Source organism: Diplotaxodon limnothrissa, linkage group LG5 (genome assembly GCF_057381915.1).
Source record: "Diplotaxodon limnothrissa isolate DT_005_m linkage group LG5, D_limnothrissa_male_GT1.1, whole genome shotgun sequence".
NCBI lineage: Eukaryota > Metazoa > Chordata > Actinopteri > Cichliformes > Cichlidae > Diplotaxodon > Diplotaxodon limnothrissa.
In genome coordinates, this window is record NC_140600.1 from 29948701 (window position 1) to 29969505 (window position 20805).

At 39.8% G+C, this 20805-nt stretch overlaps 1 protein-coding gene across 1 annotated transcript; it reads left to right on the forward strand.

The window, feature by feature from the left end:
• Positions 1 to 1236: 1236 nt before the first annotated feature.
• Positions 1237 to 16997, forward strand: lmcd1 (LIM and cysteine-rich domains 1). The gene is made up of 7 exons (XM_085354492.1): positions 1237 to 1303; positions 10185 to 10288; positions 10667 to 10922; positions 12392 to 12541; positions 12673 to 12915; positions 15278 to 15496; positions 16738 to 16997. The coding sequence occupies exons 1-7, from the start codon at positions 1277 to 1279 to the stop codon at positions 16846 to 16848; spliced, it is 1110 nt and encodes a 369-aa protein (XP_085210618.1). The 5' UTR covers positions 1237 to 1276; the 3' UTR covers positions 16849 to 16997.
• The last annotated feature ends 3808 nt before the right edge of the window (positions 16998 to 20805 follow it).

Below are 20805 nucleotides of genomic sequence, written 5' to 3' on the forward strand. Positions count from 1 at the left end.
ATGGCGTTGGGTTTTTAAATTTAAACAAGTGAATGACTTTACTGTCAAAAAGGGTGGGTTACTAACATGTGCAGACTGAAGAGCTCAGACCAGGCCAACATATCCGATTGATTTGAATGTTAGTTTGCTCATTCAAAGCTGTGTGCTTTAAGCCATAGAAAGAGACAAGAAGGTGTAGCTGCAGAGATAGACTTTTATTTTGTAGCTATTTCTGATAGACACAGATAGCTACAAAATAAAAGCACAAGATGAGAGAGAAAACGATCATCAACAGTCAGAGGGATCGCCAGAACATTTCAGCTATGAAGCCGTTGTTCTGCACTCACAGGACCTTCAACAGCCCGCTAAGACCAATCCTGAAGAAATCAAAGCCATAACAAAAACACGGCCATGCCGTGTTAGTCACCACTAGGCCTCGTCTGGACCTGCAAACCTGAGGTGTGTTGCTCATGCCTTGGTCTAAGCTTTTCTGAGCCACACTGAAAATGCAGAAAAGGAGGAGGAGGAGGAGGAAATTCAGCCATTCCTACTGGCTGAGAAGTTTTACAGGGTGACTCTGATTGGCTGGAGGAGTGTGAGCAGGGACTCCCTCTCAGTCTTTGTCTGAGATTAAAAACACAAACAGTTCAGTCAGGCCTCACTGATCCAGTTAGTCCCAACAGTGTGCTGTTCTGCAGCAGAGAGCAGCTGTGATTAGGGACAATGCAGCTGTGGTTGGAACAGTCAACACTGCAAGTGCCTGTAAAATTTAGCACAGCAGTGTGAATTCCCCACTTAGCAGACTGTAAAACTGGAAGATTAGAAATTTTGCAGGAAAAAACAAACAAAAAACAACCCAGTTTCCCCCCTTGCGTGTTGTAACAAAATCAAGAGGTGAAGAAACCTGCTCAGTTTATGTTGCAGAGGGTGGAGAAGCAGAGCTGGCAACCACACAGATCAGGAGGGAAGAGTGGGGGGAATACGCTGAATGGAAAAGTAAAAGCAGGAGTTTACAGCTGAAGAGGAGAAAGGTCAGTTTTAATCTTGCTGAGTGTAGAGAAGAGAGAAATGTAAAAGCAGAGGACAAAGAAAGGAGGGCTGATGAAGGTGTGGACGGTTAAATTGCTGTGAGCTGTGGAGGGCCGGCGGAGCAGAGTGGCAGCAGAACCGACTGTGGGCGGAGAGTGAGGAAGTGCGGTCAACGGGAGAGGAATTTAAAGTCTCATTGTTCTGGAAGAGCGGCGGCAGACGGAGTCGAGGAGCCAAGGAGACAGCTCGCCGACGGACGTTGGACTACATGGACGTGAACTCAGCCATGGAGAAGGTAAAAACATCTGCATCAGTACAGATTGTTGCTCACAGATATTTCCAGATGTGGAGGTCAGTGGGTCAGAGGGTCACTTGCTGGTGTGGCACATCACATCAGTGTAAGGTCAGAAGGAACTCTGTGATGTGCCTAAGTGAGCTTTCCTGACATTTAGAGGTTTGAAATCTCTGTCAGCTATGAGTGTGGATGTTTTACATTCAAGCCTCAGAAGAAGCTCACATTTCTTCAACATTCATTCATCAGTGTTCAAGATCACGAATTTTTGTCTGAGAGAGGTTTTATTTTATTTAGCTATACAGAAAATCAAGTGTCATCTGAGTTGTATGATGTTCATTTAAAGGTAACCTATCCTGCTTTTCTTTCTTTCCTGTGATTATATGCAGTTGCAGTGGTGTATGCTCACATTAAACACAAAGTTTCACATAATGAGGTCAGTGTGCGTGTGAGTAATTCCTGTGAGCAAAAGCCGAGACTTCAGACTGTTTCATTCTAGACTTGGATCTGTATGACATCAGATAAAGACAGGTGTCCTTAATATGGTCATCTCAGGTATACCTGAGGAGCAACCAATCAGAAGAAAGTTGCTTTAAAATAGGGATGTCAAACATGAGGCCCAGGGGCCAAAATCCAGTCAGGAAACATTCCAATTCAGCACATCTTTGGAAAATATAACAGAGGACATAGACTTAGTCTTTTAACTGTATTTTCATACGTTTTACAGCTTTTCCTGCTGATAAAAACCTCCTCCTCTGCCATTCATACTACACCAAGAGTAATTAAGCAATTGATTTTTAAGACGTTTCTTATAATTACAGGACAGTCTGAGCTACCAGAGCTTTCTCTGTAATTTTACACATTTATTTCTTACAATTTACTGCAATTAAATTCTGGCAGATTTCTTTCATTTAATACAGCAGTGTTTCTTTATCATGCAGAAAAACAGAGAAATGAGTTTGATGGTTTAAAAGGAGATGGACAGGTAATGAATAAGAGAGAATAAGATAGTGTGATATAAATAAGGATTATTCTGAGCTCTGTGTCATGCAAAGTGACTCTTGTAGAAGCTGAAAACATTTTAATAATAGTAATCATAGTAATAATAGTAATTGTGATCATAGTAAGCTGGAAAGCAGCATTAGTGAATCTAACACAACCACACTGCACTCAGTTTTGTAATGCTGAACTCAGTGATGGCACCCTCTAACTTTAAATGAATAATGGGCCACGTACACACTTTGAGCTTACACACACTTAACACACTTTACAGCAATTTGATTTCTGATTTCAGATTACATTATTACATCCGATGTCCTGATCTGACCCAATGAGGAAGAACCTCCAAACAAATAAAAACAGAAGTCCAGCTTGAGTCGAGCTTTCTGCAAGCTTTAGTCACTGTGATCAGTTCTGGTCATGTTTATAAGTGCTGTAGGCTAAAGTCAGTTTGGACACATCTCTCTGCAGTCTGAGTCTAACAGCTGGAGGTTTCTATTTCAGTCAGCGAAGGTAATCCATGACCATGAGGTCCTGATCTGCCTGCTGGGTCTGTGCTGGCGGCACTTTGTTTCCCACAGATCCCTCCTGTAATTCGGCCTCTGGCTGTTTGTCCAGAGGTCACATCAGTCCGAGGATGATAACCTGACAGATCAGCGTCACCTGTTTGTGGCGTGAGCCCTGTCTTTATACCCCCGAGCTGGAAAAACCGCCATCACCAGCATTGAAATAACCTGCAGTGTGCCCCCATACATGCACCCCTCTCGTTATTCTTTTGTTACATGTTGTTAACTCCCCCCCCAAAAAAGCTTCATATTATGAATATTGAGGTTACAAAGAAAAAGAAAGGTTGCCATAAAATGATCACTTTTGTTGCAGTAAAAGTTTAAAAATAAAAATGATGAATCCACAATCTCATGACTGAAAGCAGGAAATGTTGCAAAACTATAAACTAAATAATACAAATCCCCAAAACACAGTCACCAACAGCAACCGATTTAAATATGTATACTACAGGTAAAAATAAAAGTTCCCTGTGGTCTCCACTATCCTATCCAGCCTTTTCCTCCTTCAGGCCACTGTTTACTCTTAAATAGTAACCGGAGACTGTGACACAGCTGGAAACAGCAGCTCACTCGTGGCATTTTTGTCCAATTTTGTCTTAAATGGAGAGCAGCAGGAAATGCAGAGGATGCCATGTGCCAAAGCTCTGATTCAAAGTCAAGATGCTGCCCCTCTGTGACCTCCAGCCTCTTATCTCACAGCATTTCCTGTAGTTTCCACTTCACATAGCCAACGTGTTTGACATTACTCGTGAAGCTCAGCCAAGTGTACCCACCTACAACATACCCGCCTTATCTGACTCCTAAATATAGAACGGCCACACGTTTTCCTCAGAAAAAGGAAGCTTTCTCCTCAGCTTATAACACTGTTCAGTATTTTTTGTTGTCATGAACAGAGGTAAGAATAAAGCTGCCAAAATATGTAGTCAGTATGACTGGTGTCCAACCTAACTGGAGACAAAGGTTAGTATGCTGCATATATGCATGCTTATATGCATATAAGTAAATGAAGACAATTCATAACATGTTCAATAAGCCGGTAATTTAAGGGTTCATGGTAGCTCAAACAAAACAGTTTTGTCTGGTTGCTACAGCTTCCTCCTGTCATCAGCTGTAATAATTGTGAATGTTAGAAATTGTCTGGGTCTGTGTTAACTCTATAATGGATCAGGACTTTTATTATTAGATTCAAATTTGCACTTTGATCCCTTTGCCCTGCAGCAGAGTGAGGTTTGTTAAAAAATAAACTTATTCTAATTACTGTACTGTTTGTTTTGCCGATAAAGACTGTGCTTGTATGTGTTGTGTGTTGTGTTGAGATAGATTTGTTGGTCTGTCTTGTTCTAAGGCACATGAGATTGTTGAAGTGTGTCGTGGCGCCTGATTTTGTTCCCTGCAGCTTTTGGATTTTTGTTTATTATGTTTATTTTCGTTTATCTCTTCGCTGCTGTTCTATTGAAGTTTTTGATGATTTGACCAGTTGAGTTTGAGATTTCCTGTTTTGATTCTTTTATTATTTCAAGTATAGTGTGAATCTTAGTTCCCGTGATACTGGATCTCACTTGGTGTTGTTTTTATGATGATCTTCGGTTTTGTATTATTATCGAGTTTCTTGGTGTTTTTACATGAAACGTGAGACATTAGCCTTCAAGTCCTAATGCCAGACATGTTCTCTAAGTGCAGTTAACATTCTTGAAATTGAATATGGTTCTCCAAGACCTAACAAAACAGCAAATAAAAGCTGAAAAGTAACAATAGATAATGAAAAGAAGAAAGCTTTCTACTACTCACGAGCAGGTATATTCATAGAAACTACTCTCAGTGGATGTGCTGAGAAGCTTCAGTCACTGTGATAAAACAGTGTTGAATCCTGTGCACAGTTCACACATCACTCATCATATTCTGCACAGAAGGACAAACAGAAGTGAGACGAGAAACATGCTTCGAATGTAAAGTGTGTGACTTCTTGTGTTTCATACACTTCAGTTTTTATTTACATCATATTTTTTACATGTTTCTATGATGTAGTGAAAAAAATCATAAGCATTCCACAAGACAAATGTATGCAAAGAGTCTGTATTTTTAAATTCTGATTGATGGCCACCCATTCCTGTCTTACTGGTGCTCCAAGCTGTTCCCAGTTTGTGGGCTTTTGCTTGTCTAGCTGCTTCTTAAAGACTAACAAAACTAAAAACATCCCAAAGACTAAAGTTTTCCAAAGATCCAGGTGCAATCTGAGGGCAAAAGGTGGCTCGGAGATGATCAAATTAACATTTTGCATCTATGGCAAGGAAACTCCCCAAATCCGATCATATACGGTCAATTGTTCCAAAGCACGTGGAGAAAATATCTTAAAAATAAGTTAATAGTCATAAAAAGGCATTTCTGGAAGTACAGAAAAACCTCCATTCAAAAAGAAAAATACTGCATGATCTGCTTGTTTATTTTCTTTTTGAAGGAGCTTTTGAGTAACGTCTGCTCTGACTATGACTCATTAGTAAAAATTCTTCAAACAAACATCTGACAAACTGGCTTTCTACAGGAAGACAGAAATCACACTGCCTTCTTTGGTGAAATTTCCCTTTATTAAAGCTGCGTTCGACTCAAACCTCAAACCTCAGTGAGGTGCTTCACTCTGACCTCCTGGTGACTGATGTTCACTCATTACTCAACAATAAACACAGTGAGCCAGTCAGTGTACTCCAAGGGGATTTAATGAAGTCTTTTTCTTCTTCAGCTGTTTCTATTTCAGCTGTGACCTTTTCAACACGCACCAATCACCAGTCGCTTCACAGTCAAACACACTTAAACACACTCTCCGTCTCTGTCTTTACACCTCGCTGGTGGCATCAGATTCATCACTCTGCCTGAAAAGGAACCCTGTTATTACTAACATGTTTGCCTTCTTTCCTAGAGTTAGATGAACGTTTTAATGCCAAAACTCAGAGCTTCAGAGATTCATGGATGTTCAAAGGTTTTTAAAGACGATAAGTGTCCTTCTACATTTAAACCCAAAGAAACCTCTTTTCTTTTTAATGTCATCATCTTTCACTTTTTAACCCAATTTCATTTTGTTTGGCAAATTCCTTCTTAGCATTTTTTTTTTGTTGGTTGGAAGACGCCTGTATCCTCACTTAAGCTGTGTGGATGGGAGTAAAAACAGAGAAATGACCTTGCTGCAAGGTTAAAAGAAAAGGCTGGAAAACTTGAATGGAGCAGAGGTTTTAGTTTGTATGTCTATATCTTGTTCGAATGTGTGTGTCTCTGCATGTATTCAGCAATGTTACGTGAGCGAATGCCTTTTAGGAGGGATGGGAGAGCTAATGCCTGCTGACAGATGGATAGGTGGACAGTCCAGACAAATAGCAGCAGGTTGTTTCAGCAGCACAGTCTTCAGATTTCCTGCCAAAGCCTTTAGAAACAGTCTGCCATCACTCACATGTTGCTCTTTGTTTAGCTGTCAGTAGTGACATAAAAGCTAGCTGTTTGCTATAACAACTAAATGCCTAACAAGCCAGAAAGCCAAAACAGTTTGCTCTTTTAATACTCTGGCAAGCCAGAATAAAATACTTGCATTAGGCAAAGCCCCGGTGCTGTAACTGTATCCTGGACAGCTGAAGGTCACCACGCATAGTCTAAGGTTGGTCAAAGTGGGCTAAATTTGCCAGTTCTCCACCTAAACTTGCCCCAAATTCCCGCACCCTCCCAGCTGCGAATCCAGAAACACTTCAGCTCCGTTTCTCTGTATTCTCGTGAGAACCGAGTTAGTGAGTTGCCTCTTGTTTACTCACACTATAACAGGTGGTTGTTTTAAGTCATGATAGACGCACAAACTTTGTTCTCTTTTAAATTTCTCCAGAAAACTAATCAAGTAACCTTAACAAGTCCAAAAAAATGTGTTTTCATTGTAACTAATGTACGCAATGCTAACAGAGTAAACAGGATAAAGAGCAGCAAAGGGGGGAATCTGCTGTGTTTGTCAGGACAGTGACGATGAAGTCACTGGGTGGTACGATGAGATCATCCATCCTGTGTGTGTGTGTGTGTGTGTGTGTGTGTGTGTGTGTGTGTGTGTGTGTGTGTGTGTGTGTGTGTGTGTGTGTGGTGTTCACTCCCTTTTCTTCCTCCCACACCCACTGAGAAATGTTTGGGGAAAAAAACAAAACACGTCTTCTGTCTCGCCCAGTGCTTCCTCACACACCATCATCGTACTCATCATCACCACAGTCAAACTGTCTGGAAATGTTGTCTAATTCCCCGTATCTCGTCTGTCTTCTCTGCGTGACACGAGTCTCTAATGACTTGGACTTTTTGTTTGCATTTCTTTCTTCAGTCAGGACTCACATACTTTCCACATCTAACAGTCCTCATTAGCAGAGGAAGTGGGCTAAACATTACAGAAAAACCTAGTTATGATTATTTTGTCAATCAGGCATTCACTTACATTATTGTAAAAAAAAGAGTAAAGAAGAAAATGAAGAATCACATGAGACATGTACTTACAATTGAAAAAAAATGCCATCAGCAAATTAAAATATGTGTATTTGGAAAACTGACTACCTGCAGAGCTGGTTGAGCTATCTGTGTTTCAAGCCAGTTATACTCAGGGCGAATAACACACAATGGCACAATACCAATGCTTTCCAATGGTTTACATTCATTTGTGCAGCTTATTTGTATAGTGATGGCAGCTGTAGAAGTCTTAAAAAGTCTTAATGTGTATAAAGCGAGGCTAATTTCCAAACATACAGGGAGTGCAGAATTATTAGGCAAATGAGTATTTTGTCCACATCATCCTCTTCATGCATGTTGTCTTACTCCAAGCTGTATAGGCTCGAAAGCCTACTACCAATTAAGCATATTAGGTGATGTACATCTCTGTAATGTGAAGGGGTGTGGTCTAATGACATCAACACCCTATATCAGGTGTGCATAATTATTAGGCAACTTCCTTTCCTTTGGCAAAATGGGTCAAAAGAAGGACTTGACAGGCTCAGAAAAGTCAAAAATAGTGAGATATCTTGCAGAGGGATGCAGCAGTCTCAAAATTGCAAAGCTTCTGAAGCGTGATCATCGAACAATCAAGCGGTTCATTCAAAATAGTCAACAGGGTCGCAAGAAGCGTGTGGAAAAACCAAGGCGCAAAATAACTGCCCATGAACTGAGAAAAGTCAAGCGTGCAGCTGCCAAGATGCCACTTGCCACCAGTTTGGCCATATTTCAGAGCTGCAACATCACTGGAGTGCCCAAAAGCACAAGGTGTGCAATACTCAGAGACATGGCCAAGGTAAGAAAGGCTGAAAGACGACCACCACTGAACAAGACACACAAGCTGAAACGTCAAGACTGGGCCAAGAAATATCTCAAGACTGGTTTTTCTAAGGTTTTATGGACTGATGAAATGAGAGTGAGTCTTGATGGGCCAGATGGATGGGCCCGTGGCTGGATTGGTAAAGGGCAGAGAGCTCCAGTCCGACTCAGACGCCAGCAAGGTGGAGGTGGAGTACTGGTTTGGGCTGGTATCATCAAAGATGAGCTTGTGGGGCCTTTTCGGGTTGAGGATGGAGTCAAGCTCAACTCCCAGTCCTACTGCCAGTTTCTGGAAGACACCTTCTTCAAGCAGTGGTACAGGAAGAAGTCTGCATCCTTCAAGAAAAACATGATTTTCATGCAGGACAATGCTCCATCATGTTGATGGTGAACAGATCAAAACACTGACAGAATCCATGGATGGCAGGCTTTTGAGTGTCCTTGCAAAGAAAGGTGGCTATATTGGTCGCTGATTTGTTTTTGTTTTGTTTTTGAATGTCAGAAATGTATATTTGTGAATGTGGAGATGTTATATTGGTTTCACTGGTAAAAATAAATAATTGAAATGGGTATATATTTGTTTTTTGTTAAGTTGCCTAATAATTATGCACAGTAATAGTCACCTGCACACACAGATATCCCCCTAAAATAGCTAAAACTAAAAACAAACTAAAAACTACTTCCAAAAACATTCAGCTTTGATATTAATGAGTTTTTTGGGTTCATTGAGAACATGGTTGTTGTTCAATAATAAATTTATTCCTCAAAAATACAACTTGCCTAATAATTCTGCACTCCCTATAGTACATAGATGAGCATATCTGTTTAAAGTGAGTGTTACATATTAAAGAAAAAACAAGGACCTACTGTTATTCAGACAAGTAAACTATTAAAAGTGACTAATAACCAAAATTTGTTCAGCACCAGCTGGAAGATTTTTATTGACTTCTAGTCGTGGTTGAAAAATAGTTCCCCTCGATGTCATTTAGTGTCCGTTAGACTTTAGTGGGAGAAAACTCGTTCATCCATCCTTCCATTTAATTTGTAAACTGTTGTAGAGACCCACCTTTTAGCACATCCCAGCACACCCACTCACTTCACCAGATGCACCTTGTTTAGTTCTCTCACCTTTGATTGGGTGTGGTGCTTGTCCTTGATTGCACTCACCTGTCACACATTATATGTCACACAGTACATAAGGACTGCATTCACTTTTGGCTCACTCTTTCCTCACTTCCACACGGGGCGGCAGCTGAGGTGAGGTTCTGTTTGGGTTTTTATTTTATGTAATGTTAAGGTAATGAGTAACTTGAATCTCTGTTTTCTTTCAGCATTGGCAGTCCATGTGTGTCTTTGTTTCCTTCCTTTTTTGCCTTATTTATTTGAGAATAAAAGGAGTACCCTGAAAATAATTCTGCATTAGATGGCTGCTTTTCTTATTCTAACCGGATGAGCCCATGAAGCTGATTGCTTCAGCCCTGAACCTTCCTCCCTTCAAAACATAAACCCTTTTATAGTTTGAGTAATCCATCCATCCGTTCTCTTCTGCCTAATGATTTTCCCAAAAACTTAACCCTGTTGAAAATTTGTAGATTATGCTTTTAAAGCCAGGTCCATGCCAAGAAACCAACATATTTAAATGAACTCTGAATGCGGTTATTCCAGGTAAAGTGGTCAACCATAGTTATATTTGATATTTGAGTCTATGTACATACTTTTGACTCAATTGAGATTAGAAAAAAATCTAAATTAACTTCAAACATGTGCATTCAGTTCTTTTTTGTTTTCTTTTTAAGTTATTAAAGGTGTGTGCTGTACAGTCATTCCAGCCTAGAGAAAGAACAGTTCAAAGAAATCATTAAATGTGCATAATTACCATGACATCCATGTCCATGATGAGTATATTTAAATTACAGATATACCTCACGAGATCGTAATGCTATGCTTTGACTAGAAGTGCAGCCTTAATTGTGCAGCCCTTTATCTGTTGTGATGTGTTGTGCTCTCTTTAGATGTCTATAAAGCAGACTGCAGGAGGTGCAGGAGGAGGAGGACGTGCAGCAATCTGTCTCATATGTAAGGAGAGCTGCTCTGGTTTTCAGCCACATACTTGGAGGTACAGTTCCCCCCTTTTTTAATTCATTTTTTTTCCTGTACAGGAAATGTAAAATTTTAGTGGTCTCACCACTGCTCCCTCACTACTTACACATTCATTCCTTTTGAAGAAAAATATTAAATATGTTTGTGACTGAACACCAGATGGGTGTAGGCTGTCAAACCACATGCCCAGACTCCCAAGTTTTCAGACTACATGGAAGAAATAACCAGGCAAGCTGGAAAAACACAAGTTAAATGTTCTTGTCTTGCATTCAAACGGCTTTTATTTGAGCAAGCCAAAGAGAGTAATATTTGGCCAAAAAACAAAACAAAAACGTAAAATGACAAGAACGGATTTAAATCGTCGCTTATCCTTTTTGGTGTTTCTTCTATCCAGAAAAGCCTGCACAGTGTGTGGCTGCAGCACGGTCGACCACGCTCCTGGAAATGACCTTGAAGACGACCAGCGAATAGGACGCCTGCTCGCAGACTCGCCCTGCTCCCATTTGACAGCGAAGATTAAAGGAGGTGGTGGCCTTCGCATGTACAAGAGAAACCGAATGATTGTCACCAATCCGGTGGTGTCACGCAAAGACCCGACCTTCAACACCACCACATATGACTGGGCTCCTGCCGGCCTCAACCAGAAACTGGTAGGATTCACTGTGGAGTGCAGGAGACTGCTGCTGATTCTCTTTTTCTTTCATTCTTTCATTTAAAAATAGTGGATGGATTTTGGATACCACAGGATATTTTTCAGATAGATACATTAAAATAACCTAACAGGACCAAAACCACAAACACGGTAAAGAGCTCCATTTTAGCGATATTATTTAGCTCAGCTGTTGCATACAGCTATTGCTTCCAGCTACCTGTTCAAGCACAGCTCTGGAATAAATGGACAATGCAAATAGCCAAAGAAATACCCCATCAAACAGCTGTAGTAGTAATATGAACAAACCTGAAACTGGGAATGAGGAAACGGAGACATGGAAACACCACAGATGAAATGTAGGGGATGAAGAACGGGAAGACGTACAGATGAACCAGCAAAGAACAAGGAAGACGCAGAGCTTAAATACACAAGTAGGACAATGAGAGGATCGGGAACACAGCTGGGACAAATCTGACATAACAGGACACAGAGAAGCAAAACTCATAATAATAATAATAATAATGTGTATGTCCCCATAGGGACTAATTACTCCTATGGGCTGCCCCATTCACCCAGTGGGCAGACACGAGCGCCTAGGGAGCAGTGTGTAGGGACGGTACCTTGTTCAGGGGTACTTCAGGGTAGCCGTTCAGTGGATTTGAGTCCCCGACTTTCTAATCATGGGGCAACCACTTTACCTACTGAGCCATCCATGCCACTCAACACACTGAACGGGATTATCACAATAAAACAGGAAGCACAAGACATTCATGGTGATGCAGACTAGATACTGAGACATGGAAACACGAGGCAAGGTGCAGAAACAGAACAGAACCCTAGAAACCAGGAACAATGGATATAATACGACAGAAAACCATAATTCAAAGAGTAAAACTTAAATTAAAAACACAAACACTGGGTCACCAATCCAGGACCCTGAAAACTCAAGAAAAATTCATGCATGAAATTACATTTTATTTTCATCATCAAGTTAACAACTCAAACTTCTTCCTTTATTTATTCACTCAGGACACTTTAGTTCAGATTTACCTCAGTTGGTGCTGCTCTTCCTGTATGAAGAATATGAACTGTCCCATTAAAACCTGACTCAAGTATGTTTCAGGCTTCCCAGCCTATAATTATGAAGATGACAGACGTTACTGCGGTTGAACTTGTAGAGGCAGATCCAAATCCAACTGGGGGACTGTTTTCCAGATGTGCCTCTAAAAACCTTGAACATCTCGTTTGGTTCATCCCTCACTTTTTGTTTGTTTGCGTTTTCCAACCCACTACCACACTTTTAGTCACTGCTTCACTCTGGTGAAGTAATCTGACAACCCACAGATGTGTCAGTGACGACATCGGGAGAGTCCGATGACGGCTTAAAATGTGTTAGATAAGCTCAGGTTTCAGCAGTGGGAAAAGATCGAGAGATTGAATTTGTGAAAACTGCATCATCTGTTGAAGGCCATGCAGTACATGGAGCTCCTCCCAGAGAGTCAGAGGCCAGTCTCAGGGACTGTTGGAGCGCTGGAGCGACGCAGGCAGCTCCTCATCCAGCTCCCCGCCTACAATCAGGACCCCATGAAGTGTCAGAGCCTGGCCAGTGAGGAGGAGGTAAATTACTCTGCCGTGACTAGTTCAACACACATGATTATCAATAACCTGAGCAGTATGTAATCATTCCACCTATAATCAAAAGATTAAGTTGGCTAATCACTTTCATGATGGAGTCATTCTTCCTGCAGATTTCCTCCATGCTGCTGTTTGTGAAGCAGTACAAACAGGAAGTGCTGGGAGTAGGAGAGGTGGCCTTACCCGGTGAGGGTGAAGCTTTGAGGGAAGCAGCCATTCAGAGGACAGCAAAGGAGGTGAAGGAACACAGCAGCAGCAATAAGAAGGATGCTCCTCAGCATCAGGATCACGGTTCATCTAACAGCAGTGTCGCCTCCCCCACAAATGGGACAGAATACAACAACAAGACTGAATATGTAAGTGGGTGTATGACCCTGGATGCTTTAATCACCAGCTGTTACCAGCTGCAGATCTGTCAATACGAAGGAAAAGAGAGAAAGCTTCGATTAATGATTAGGGTTTTTTGTTTCATGATACAACCTTTTAATTGTACATAGGAAATCGAATTCACATCAAACCAATCAAATACAGTCACAACAACAGTAAGAGCAGAAAGTGTTACTGAGCTCACAGACAGACTCTGCACAACAGCCTGCTGAAGTCTCCTTATCCAACTTCTCAGGTCTTATTTCACGATCAGTACCGCTAACATGCTGTCTGCTCATGACATGTAGGGCAAGTTTGTTTGCTTTGTTTCAGTGTGGTGTAACAACAGCACAGGGGCATCACGCCCCCTTTCAATCAAACACTAACTTCACCGTGTTCCTCCAGCCAGCTCTTCTTTCTTGTAACAACAAAAAAACTGCAAAATTGGATGACTAAATGTGGTTTTAGTTTGACTTGAAACACTTAATGTTGCCAACGCTGCCCAGTTATGCCTATTTTTGGGACTCTTTGGTCGACTATTGCTCCCTTTATTTCACTAAAGAAAGATTTGTAGTCTTGTTTGCAATACTGGTTCTAATTAGAGATGGACCGATCCGATATTACGTATCGGTATCGGTCCGATACTGACCTAAATTACTGGATCGGATATCGGAGAAAAATAAAAAATGTAATGTAATCCGATCCATTAAATATCACGAAAGCACCTCAGAAAACTTGCAACACGCCGTAACTCACCTCAGAACGTTAGCACGTCGGAGCAGTATGCATCACGTGATAGAGCGGCTATGGCCTGGATAGCATGTGGAGCTTCGCTAGCTACCCGGCATTTCATCTCCGACAAAGTTATCCCCGAGAGAAGTAAAGCAAGTGTGTAAGTCCATCTCTGAATGTTTGTAAAGCATTCCTGCGTTAAGCTTAACAAGCGATATATGGAGCGACTGCCTCTTCTTGCTGCTACTTCAATCATGAAACTGATCAATGATCAGCTGATCGGCTTTTCTGTCGCGAGTCCGTGTCTCTTGTTTGCTTTTGGCCCACTTTGCACCAGAAAGAGGAAACCAGCAGCTGAACAACAGCAGCACATTTAAGCTTGATCAGCTGTTGTTAGAATGTATTTAATATTACTTTCTACTCGAGGATCTTTTTCTATGTAGCTGACGCTGGTAACTGTGCAGGGGCGGATCTAGCAAAGTTTAGCCAGGGGGGCCAATAGGGCATTAACAGGGAAAAGGGGGCACAAAGACATACTTTTCTTTCTTATTCTCATTTAAAATGTCTAGCTTTTAATAAATAATTATCTGACACCCAAAGTTTTAATTTGATGTAAAATGAATAGAAGTCAATTACTGTATATAGTAACTATTAAGTCTAATATACCCTAGTAAGCTATAGTACTTTTTCCTTTGGGAAGGTACCATCTGTGCAGTCTGCAATTTTGTTGAAGAAAGCTGTTGAATCTATTTAATATTTCTTGAAAAATAATTGATTTCTGTGCATTTTTTTTCACACTGCATCAAATTAAGGTTGATTACGTCGATTAAGCATCATGAGGTGGCGCGTGAGGGGTGGTTCCCTATTTTTTATTTATTTATTTTTGTTGTTGCTGGGAGTTGGAACCCTATTAGTTAGGTTGCTTAATATTTATGCTAAGTACTCTTTAAAATACCAGAATAGGGAGGATGGTGTAGGTTTAAGTTTATTAGATTGATCAGTATTGCTGAACTATGAAATATTCTCTTTTGCATACAGGTATAACAGAATAGCTTTAGTGTAGTTGTTGTTTTAAACTTGAGTATGAACTTATACAAAATGCAGCAAGATATTTAAAAAACAGTTTTGTTGATTAAAAAACACTATATCGGATTCATATCGGTATCGGCAGATATCCAAATTTATGATATCGGTATCGGACATAAAAAAGTGGTATCGTGCCATCTCTAGTTCTAATTAAAACCTGTTTCTGTGTTTCTACTGAAAATATTTCTATTTTTCTATCAAATTTCAGTGAGAACAGAACAGCATGCTTGTTTTTTACTTTCACGTGTTGCAACGGCAAAATCGTGCCAAAGTTGCATCTACCATGTGTGCTCAAAGAACTGAGATCAGATGTATATTTACCTGTTCTACCTGGGGAAGTCATGTGATTGGTTGATTAGTGAGGTGGAGATTTATGTCATCTTTTAAACTGATCGGGATCCAGAAATCCTTCTAGATTCCCTGTGGAGGGAATTTTCTGTTTTGATTTAAACCAAAGTTCTTGTGGATCAGGAGACTCTACATTTGTTTCACTAATTTCGTACTTGACCTCTCACACAGTTTTCTGTCCTCTAGCATTGCACCGGCTGCCAAGGTGAAGTTACCAAGGACAGTCCTGCAGTATATGCAGAGCGTGCAGGTTACCACGCTGCCCTGTGGCATCCCAAGTGCTTTGTATGTTCAGAGTGCGGCCAGATGTTGGCTGACCTGGTCTACTTCTGGTCCAATCAGAAGCTGTTCTGCGGACGACACTATTGTCAGACACAGTGGCCACGGTGCTCGGGCTGCGACGAGGTGAGGCTTCACTCCCTGTAGTTATTGCTGATCAGTAAGTGTTGGTGATCTGTTTGCAGTCTGAACTTCATGAAATCAGAAAATCTGAAACAAAACAATACCATATACTACTGTTAAGTCATCACATAGCAATAATTTAGTTTATCACACACTGTAAATAAGGTGTTCATGTGAGAGGAACTACCATAAAATACTAACTGCTGTCACATTTAAACCTCTTTAACTTTGATTTTTGCTTGAGCATGCACTTTATAATCCCTCTTTCTGACTCTGAGAATGAACCAAATTTACAAAATGACTTTATTTTTTTTATTCAGTATGACCTAAAGTGAGTTACTGAGCCCACTAGCACATTAGAAGGACTTTCACAGAGGTCAGGACAAAGGCTGTTTTCCTCACAGGTTTCTATCGTACGAGAAGTCTTTTTACAAACACCCCCTGGTGGCCATTACACAGAATGCAAGCTCTTGGCTTTTTCGCAAGTCCATCTTTTATTATGCCTTTGCATTTGAGTATGAAAAGACAGCTCTATGTGGCAGTGTCATCCATCCACAACCACTGCAAACACTTTCCTGATGGACTGAAGTGCTACTTTAAACTATCATAAAACGTGCATGATATTAATTTAGTAAAGTATGCCGGGCCATTTGTTTAAAATGGTGATGATAAGGAGAATAAAGTAAGACAGGCTTGAGTGCCAGCCTCCCTTGTGACCTGCTAGATGCTAATGCATGAGTCTGCAGCATCTTTTGGGGGGGGTTTCAGTCATGTCATCCGTTTCAAAAAGGTTAGATGTCAACAGTCACAACAGAAGCCTAGACTTTAAAAACAATGGGTGATGTCATAGTTTCAAAATGCATCTTTTTTCAGACAGCCTGTATACAGTTCTTCTGTTTTGTTAATAATAAAAATATGTTTTAGCTCCTTTTTTATTACATTTATTACAAATTATTTAAATGGTAAATAACAATAAAAGGCCCTGTTATAGGTTATAGTAGATAATAATACAAAGCTTTAAAGTATTTTCGTATATACATAGCTTATTCTTATGTGGATTTAATAATGAACTAAAAGTTTTAAACCCAGATGAGAATAAATGACTGCATAAAAATGGAAATGAGTCTACCAACTCTATGCAACACCACAGATATAATTTGTTTTATCAGAATAATATTTTTGTTTTTATTTTTTGTGTCCTCTCTCACATCATTCTCATCCCCCCTCCTGTTCCGTTTCTCCAGCTGATTTTCAGCCAGTCTTTTCTCACGGCGAAGGACGGACAAGCATGGCATCCTCATCATTACTGCTGCTGGAAATGCGGGCAAACCCTGGATACACCCTGTCAGCACTGAGTCACCATGTGTAGGAGTCACTACAAAATGTGGTGTTCAATTTTAAGTTTAAAATAAATAAATAAATCAACAAATCTAAAACCAAATCAATAAAATTAGTGCATCTGTTTTCATATAAAAGAAAAAAATGGTATAGTTTAAATACGCACTGGGGCTAAAAGTCTTTGTCATATGTTCACTTGATAGTTTAGCAAATCTTCTTTCCTACAAAAACACAGCAGCAGATTTACTATAGTTTGAAATACTTCAGGTGATATTGATGTGAACTGACTTATTCAGATTACTGGTATTCCAAATTTTTAAGGAGTTGTTTGGTTTATACAAAAGTGCTTTAAGTACTTCAGCAAACATTTTGTTGATGTATTGGCACTTATAGCACTGACAGTAACAGGAAACAGATGTTCTGCATTTAGCCTGCAACCTTACAAAAACCCAGAGCTGAATTTCAGCAAAAAAATGAAGAAACTACCCAGTAACTGAAGAATGTTGAAGTTAACATGAGTAAGTAAATAACTAAATAAAATGCCACCTTGTCCTGTTTGAGAAAACTTTGTATTCTCACTCATTTTCATGAGAGACTTGTTGGTGTGTTTTTTGCAGATTTGAGTCGTGTGTCTTTAGTTAAACTTCATCTGGTGAGGTCAGTAATTATTTTAAATTGTCTCAAGAAATCATGGATGTTGATTCCTCTGGATTTTTTTCTTAGCACAAACTGTTCTCCTCTGGGTGAAATATTCATAATTTCAAAATATGTGCTTGTGTTGAAAAATATTTTTTTTGTGTTGTTGACCTTGTAATTCAGCCGGGGTAAGACTGCTGCAGTCATTAAACTATTGGAGCGTTAAAACAGGGTCAAGGGGCAGAACAGTGTGTGAAAACAGTGTGAAGCAGCCCTACTCGACACTGTTGTAGTTTGTTTTTTGAAGGTTTACACTGAAAAATTATTTTGTTATAAAGTCATTTCTGCCTGTGTTCGAACCCCTTAAAGTTTTATTTTCTCAGAAAAAACGAGTCTGCACCTTTGTGCAAAAAGGATATTTGTTTTTCATACGAAGTAACAAGGAACTGTGTTTTTTTTTTTTTTTTTTTTTTTTTTTTTTTTTAAATATATTCTACTTTAACAGTCATCTTTAAATGTGTTGATGCATGCTCAATCAGCCAGGTAAATAAATCCCAGAAGGTTGTTTCTGTTCATCTGGATGTAGCGTTTTCAGTTGGAGAAACTGAAAACGCACTTAGAAGAAGTCACTTGGATGAGTGACAAAATGTTTCTCCCACTGAAGTCCAGATGAACAGAATCAGCCTTTCGGGAGTCAGCTTAAACTTCCTAAACTGACAGTAATTTATAGAAAACTTGGCAGTTGAATGAAAAAAAAAATGATCAGTTGAAATAATTTGATCTTAACTTTATCTTAATACCAAATTAACAAAGGGTTATCTAACTTACTAACTTATCTAACTAGGTCAGGTTTTAACTTTACCTGTTAGTTTTGGACTGAAGCCTTGTAAAAACTGGACAGGCATAAGGCTGGAAAGAGGTAGCACTGATTAATACAATAAAATGTAAAAAAAACAAAAAACAAAAAAAAACAGCTGGATTTAAAAAAAAAAAAATCTACAGCAGATTTTAGTTAAATAAGTTTTTCATAATCACGATTTTAGTATTGATTTAAATATCTGCTAATACTATATATGTAATGTTTTTGTTATTTTTATTCTTTCTCCATGTTGTGTTAAATGTGTTTGATTTCAAGAAACTGCAGACTCAATAATCATTTAACCTCTTATAAATTTAAGTTTCTGCTGCTGCTAAATGCTGCTTTATGCTGTTCCTAATAATTAGTCCCTCTTTTTCGTATATATTTTGAAAACTTTATAAATGTAAACATTTTTTGTGACAATTTTAGTTTAAACTGAGAGGACACTACTGGAGGTCAATAAAGCTGCAAAGTTAGTTGGCCATGTGTTAAATTCAGCAACTGCATTTTAAGTCCATTCAAGGTTAAAAACAATGAGCGGGAAATAGGATTTTGTGACATTAAAGTCAGAAATATATCAGAAAAATCTCTCTGACATACAGTAGTTTACAGATAAAACCCAAATCCTAAATTTCTCTTTTTTGGGATTTGTTTTTCTCTTTTCATGTAGGCTACAACCAGCTAGCAGAGTAGCACTAGCTAACATTTTGCCTTTATGTATTTTATCATTTAACTGCTAGCAGTATTGCTTGAGTTGATGTAGCATATAAATAATAGATAGTACTGTCAATACTAAATACCAATTCCACTCACTGATTCCAATAGTAGTAGCAGTAGTAGTAGTACTATTGTAATAGCTAATGTGTTTAGCCTAGCATGGTGCAAAAACTGGAAGCTGAGGGAAGCTGTTGGCCCTACTCGGTTAGTCATTACACCTCTGAATTTTGCAGAAAAATAAGATGTTAATCTTTCTCTGGATAAATGAGCAACAAATATTTATATATATAAAAATTATGCTTTATCAAGTAAATAAAGTTATAAAGATATGATGAAAAAGTGAAAGCCCACTATGTTTAATGCTGTTTTCAGTTAAATAAAATAAATGAATAAGTGTCCTGTTGTGTATTGTGGTTATTAAATTTCAAAAGCAGTATGCTTCTTCCTAGCAGTTGGATTTAAAAAAATGAAGCATATTCTATCACTCCCCTGAACAACAATGGGATGACCTTCTGACCGTTGGACTTAAACATTTGGTTTTTATGGTGCACCCATGTTGCTTAATTCTGGTTGAGTAACACGAAATAAAACAGGCTGGGAGTATGAGCTTGATGCTCAAGCAAATCTGATTTCAGTTAAGTGGACTAAAACAACTCAACAGGCTGGTCCAAACCGGTTTCACCTGAGAAACATGGAACACTTTGTCAGCCTTCATGTTGCGAGGAATGGTTAATAGGACAGATACTGGGTTATGAATGGATTGGATTTCAAAGGGGCCAAGGAACCAGGGAGCTAGTTTCTTAGACTCAGTTCTCAAAGGAATTTACCTGGAGGAGAGCCAAACTTTTTGTCTGCTTTGGTAGGCCGCCGCCGACACACAACGGTGATCGTCCAGCCACTTATTTCGCTCCATGGTCTCGAGGAGAACTGCCCTTGCGGTCCGCTACAACCAGCAGGAGCGATGTGCATAGTACTGAATGGAAGGCACAGCCAACTAACCCTCCATGATGGAGTTATGGCTGTATTCGACCCATGCCAGCTGATCACTTCACATGGACTAGTTAGAGAAGGCAACACAACGAAGGACTGCTTCCAGCTCCTGATTTGCCCTCTCCACTTGGCTGTTAGTCTGGGGGTGGAAATCAGAGGACAAACTGATTTGGCCCCTCAGTTCAGAACAAAACTCCTTCCACAACTGGAAAGTGAATTGTAGACCCCTGTCCGAGACGATGTCCTGAGGAACACCATGTAGTTGGAAAAGATGTTGGATGAGTTGTTTGGCGGTTCCCAAGGCAGTAGGCAATCCAGGCAATGCCACAAAATGGGCGGCCTTGGAAAACCAGTCGATTATAGTGAGGATGGTGGTGTTACCAACATGACTTTTAGTTCCGTTACCACCTGGAGGAGTACACTCTACTCTTTGGTGATGTGTTGTAACATCTTTCCATGGCGTTCCACTAAGTTCACCTGTAGCGATATCTCATGGGCTCGAGGTCCATCACTGGCTGGATAGTTCTGTCAGGTTTTAGGTAAGGAAGAGACCCAAACACAGGACACAGCAATCTCCAAACTCCAATTCCAAACTGTGGCTCCACTCCCGTGAAACACACTCCACTCCCAATTCCTAGTAAAGGCAAACACAACGAGTTAGTTAGGCAATCCTTTCCAAAGCAAGATTTTTCAACAATAATCCACTGACGAGGTAAACTCAACAATCCCACGTTACTTGTAACGCGTTACTGTAATCCGATTACTTTTTTCA

Bases quoted from the DNA above. Each gene is read 5' to 3' on its own strand.
- lmcd1 (XM_085354492.1), top strand. From the start codon at position 1,277: ATGGACGTGAACTCAGCCATGGAGAAG. The intron at 1,304-10,184 runs GTAAAAACATCT...TGCTCTCTTTAG, and splicing joins TGAACTCAGCCATGGAGAAG to ATGTCTATAAAGCAGACTGC. The intron at 15,497-16,737 runs GTGAGGCTTCAC...CCGTTTCTCCAG, and splicing joins GGTGCTCGGGCTGCGACGAG to CTGATTTTCAGCCAGTCTTT.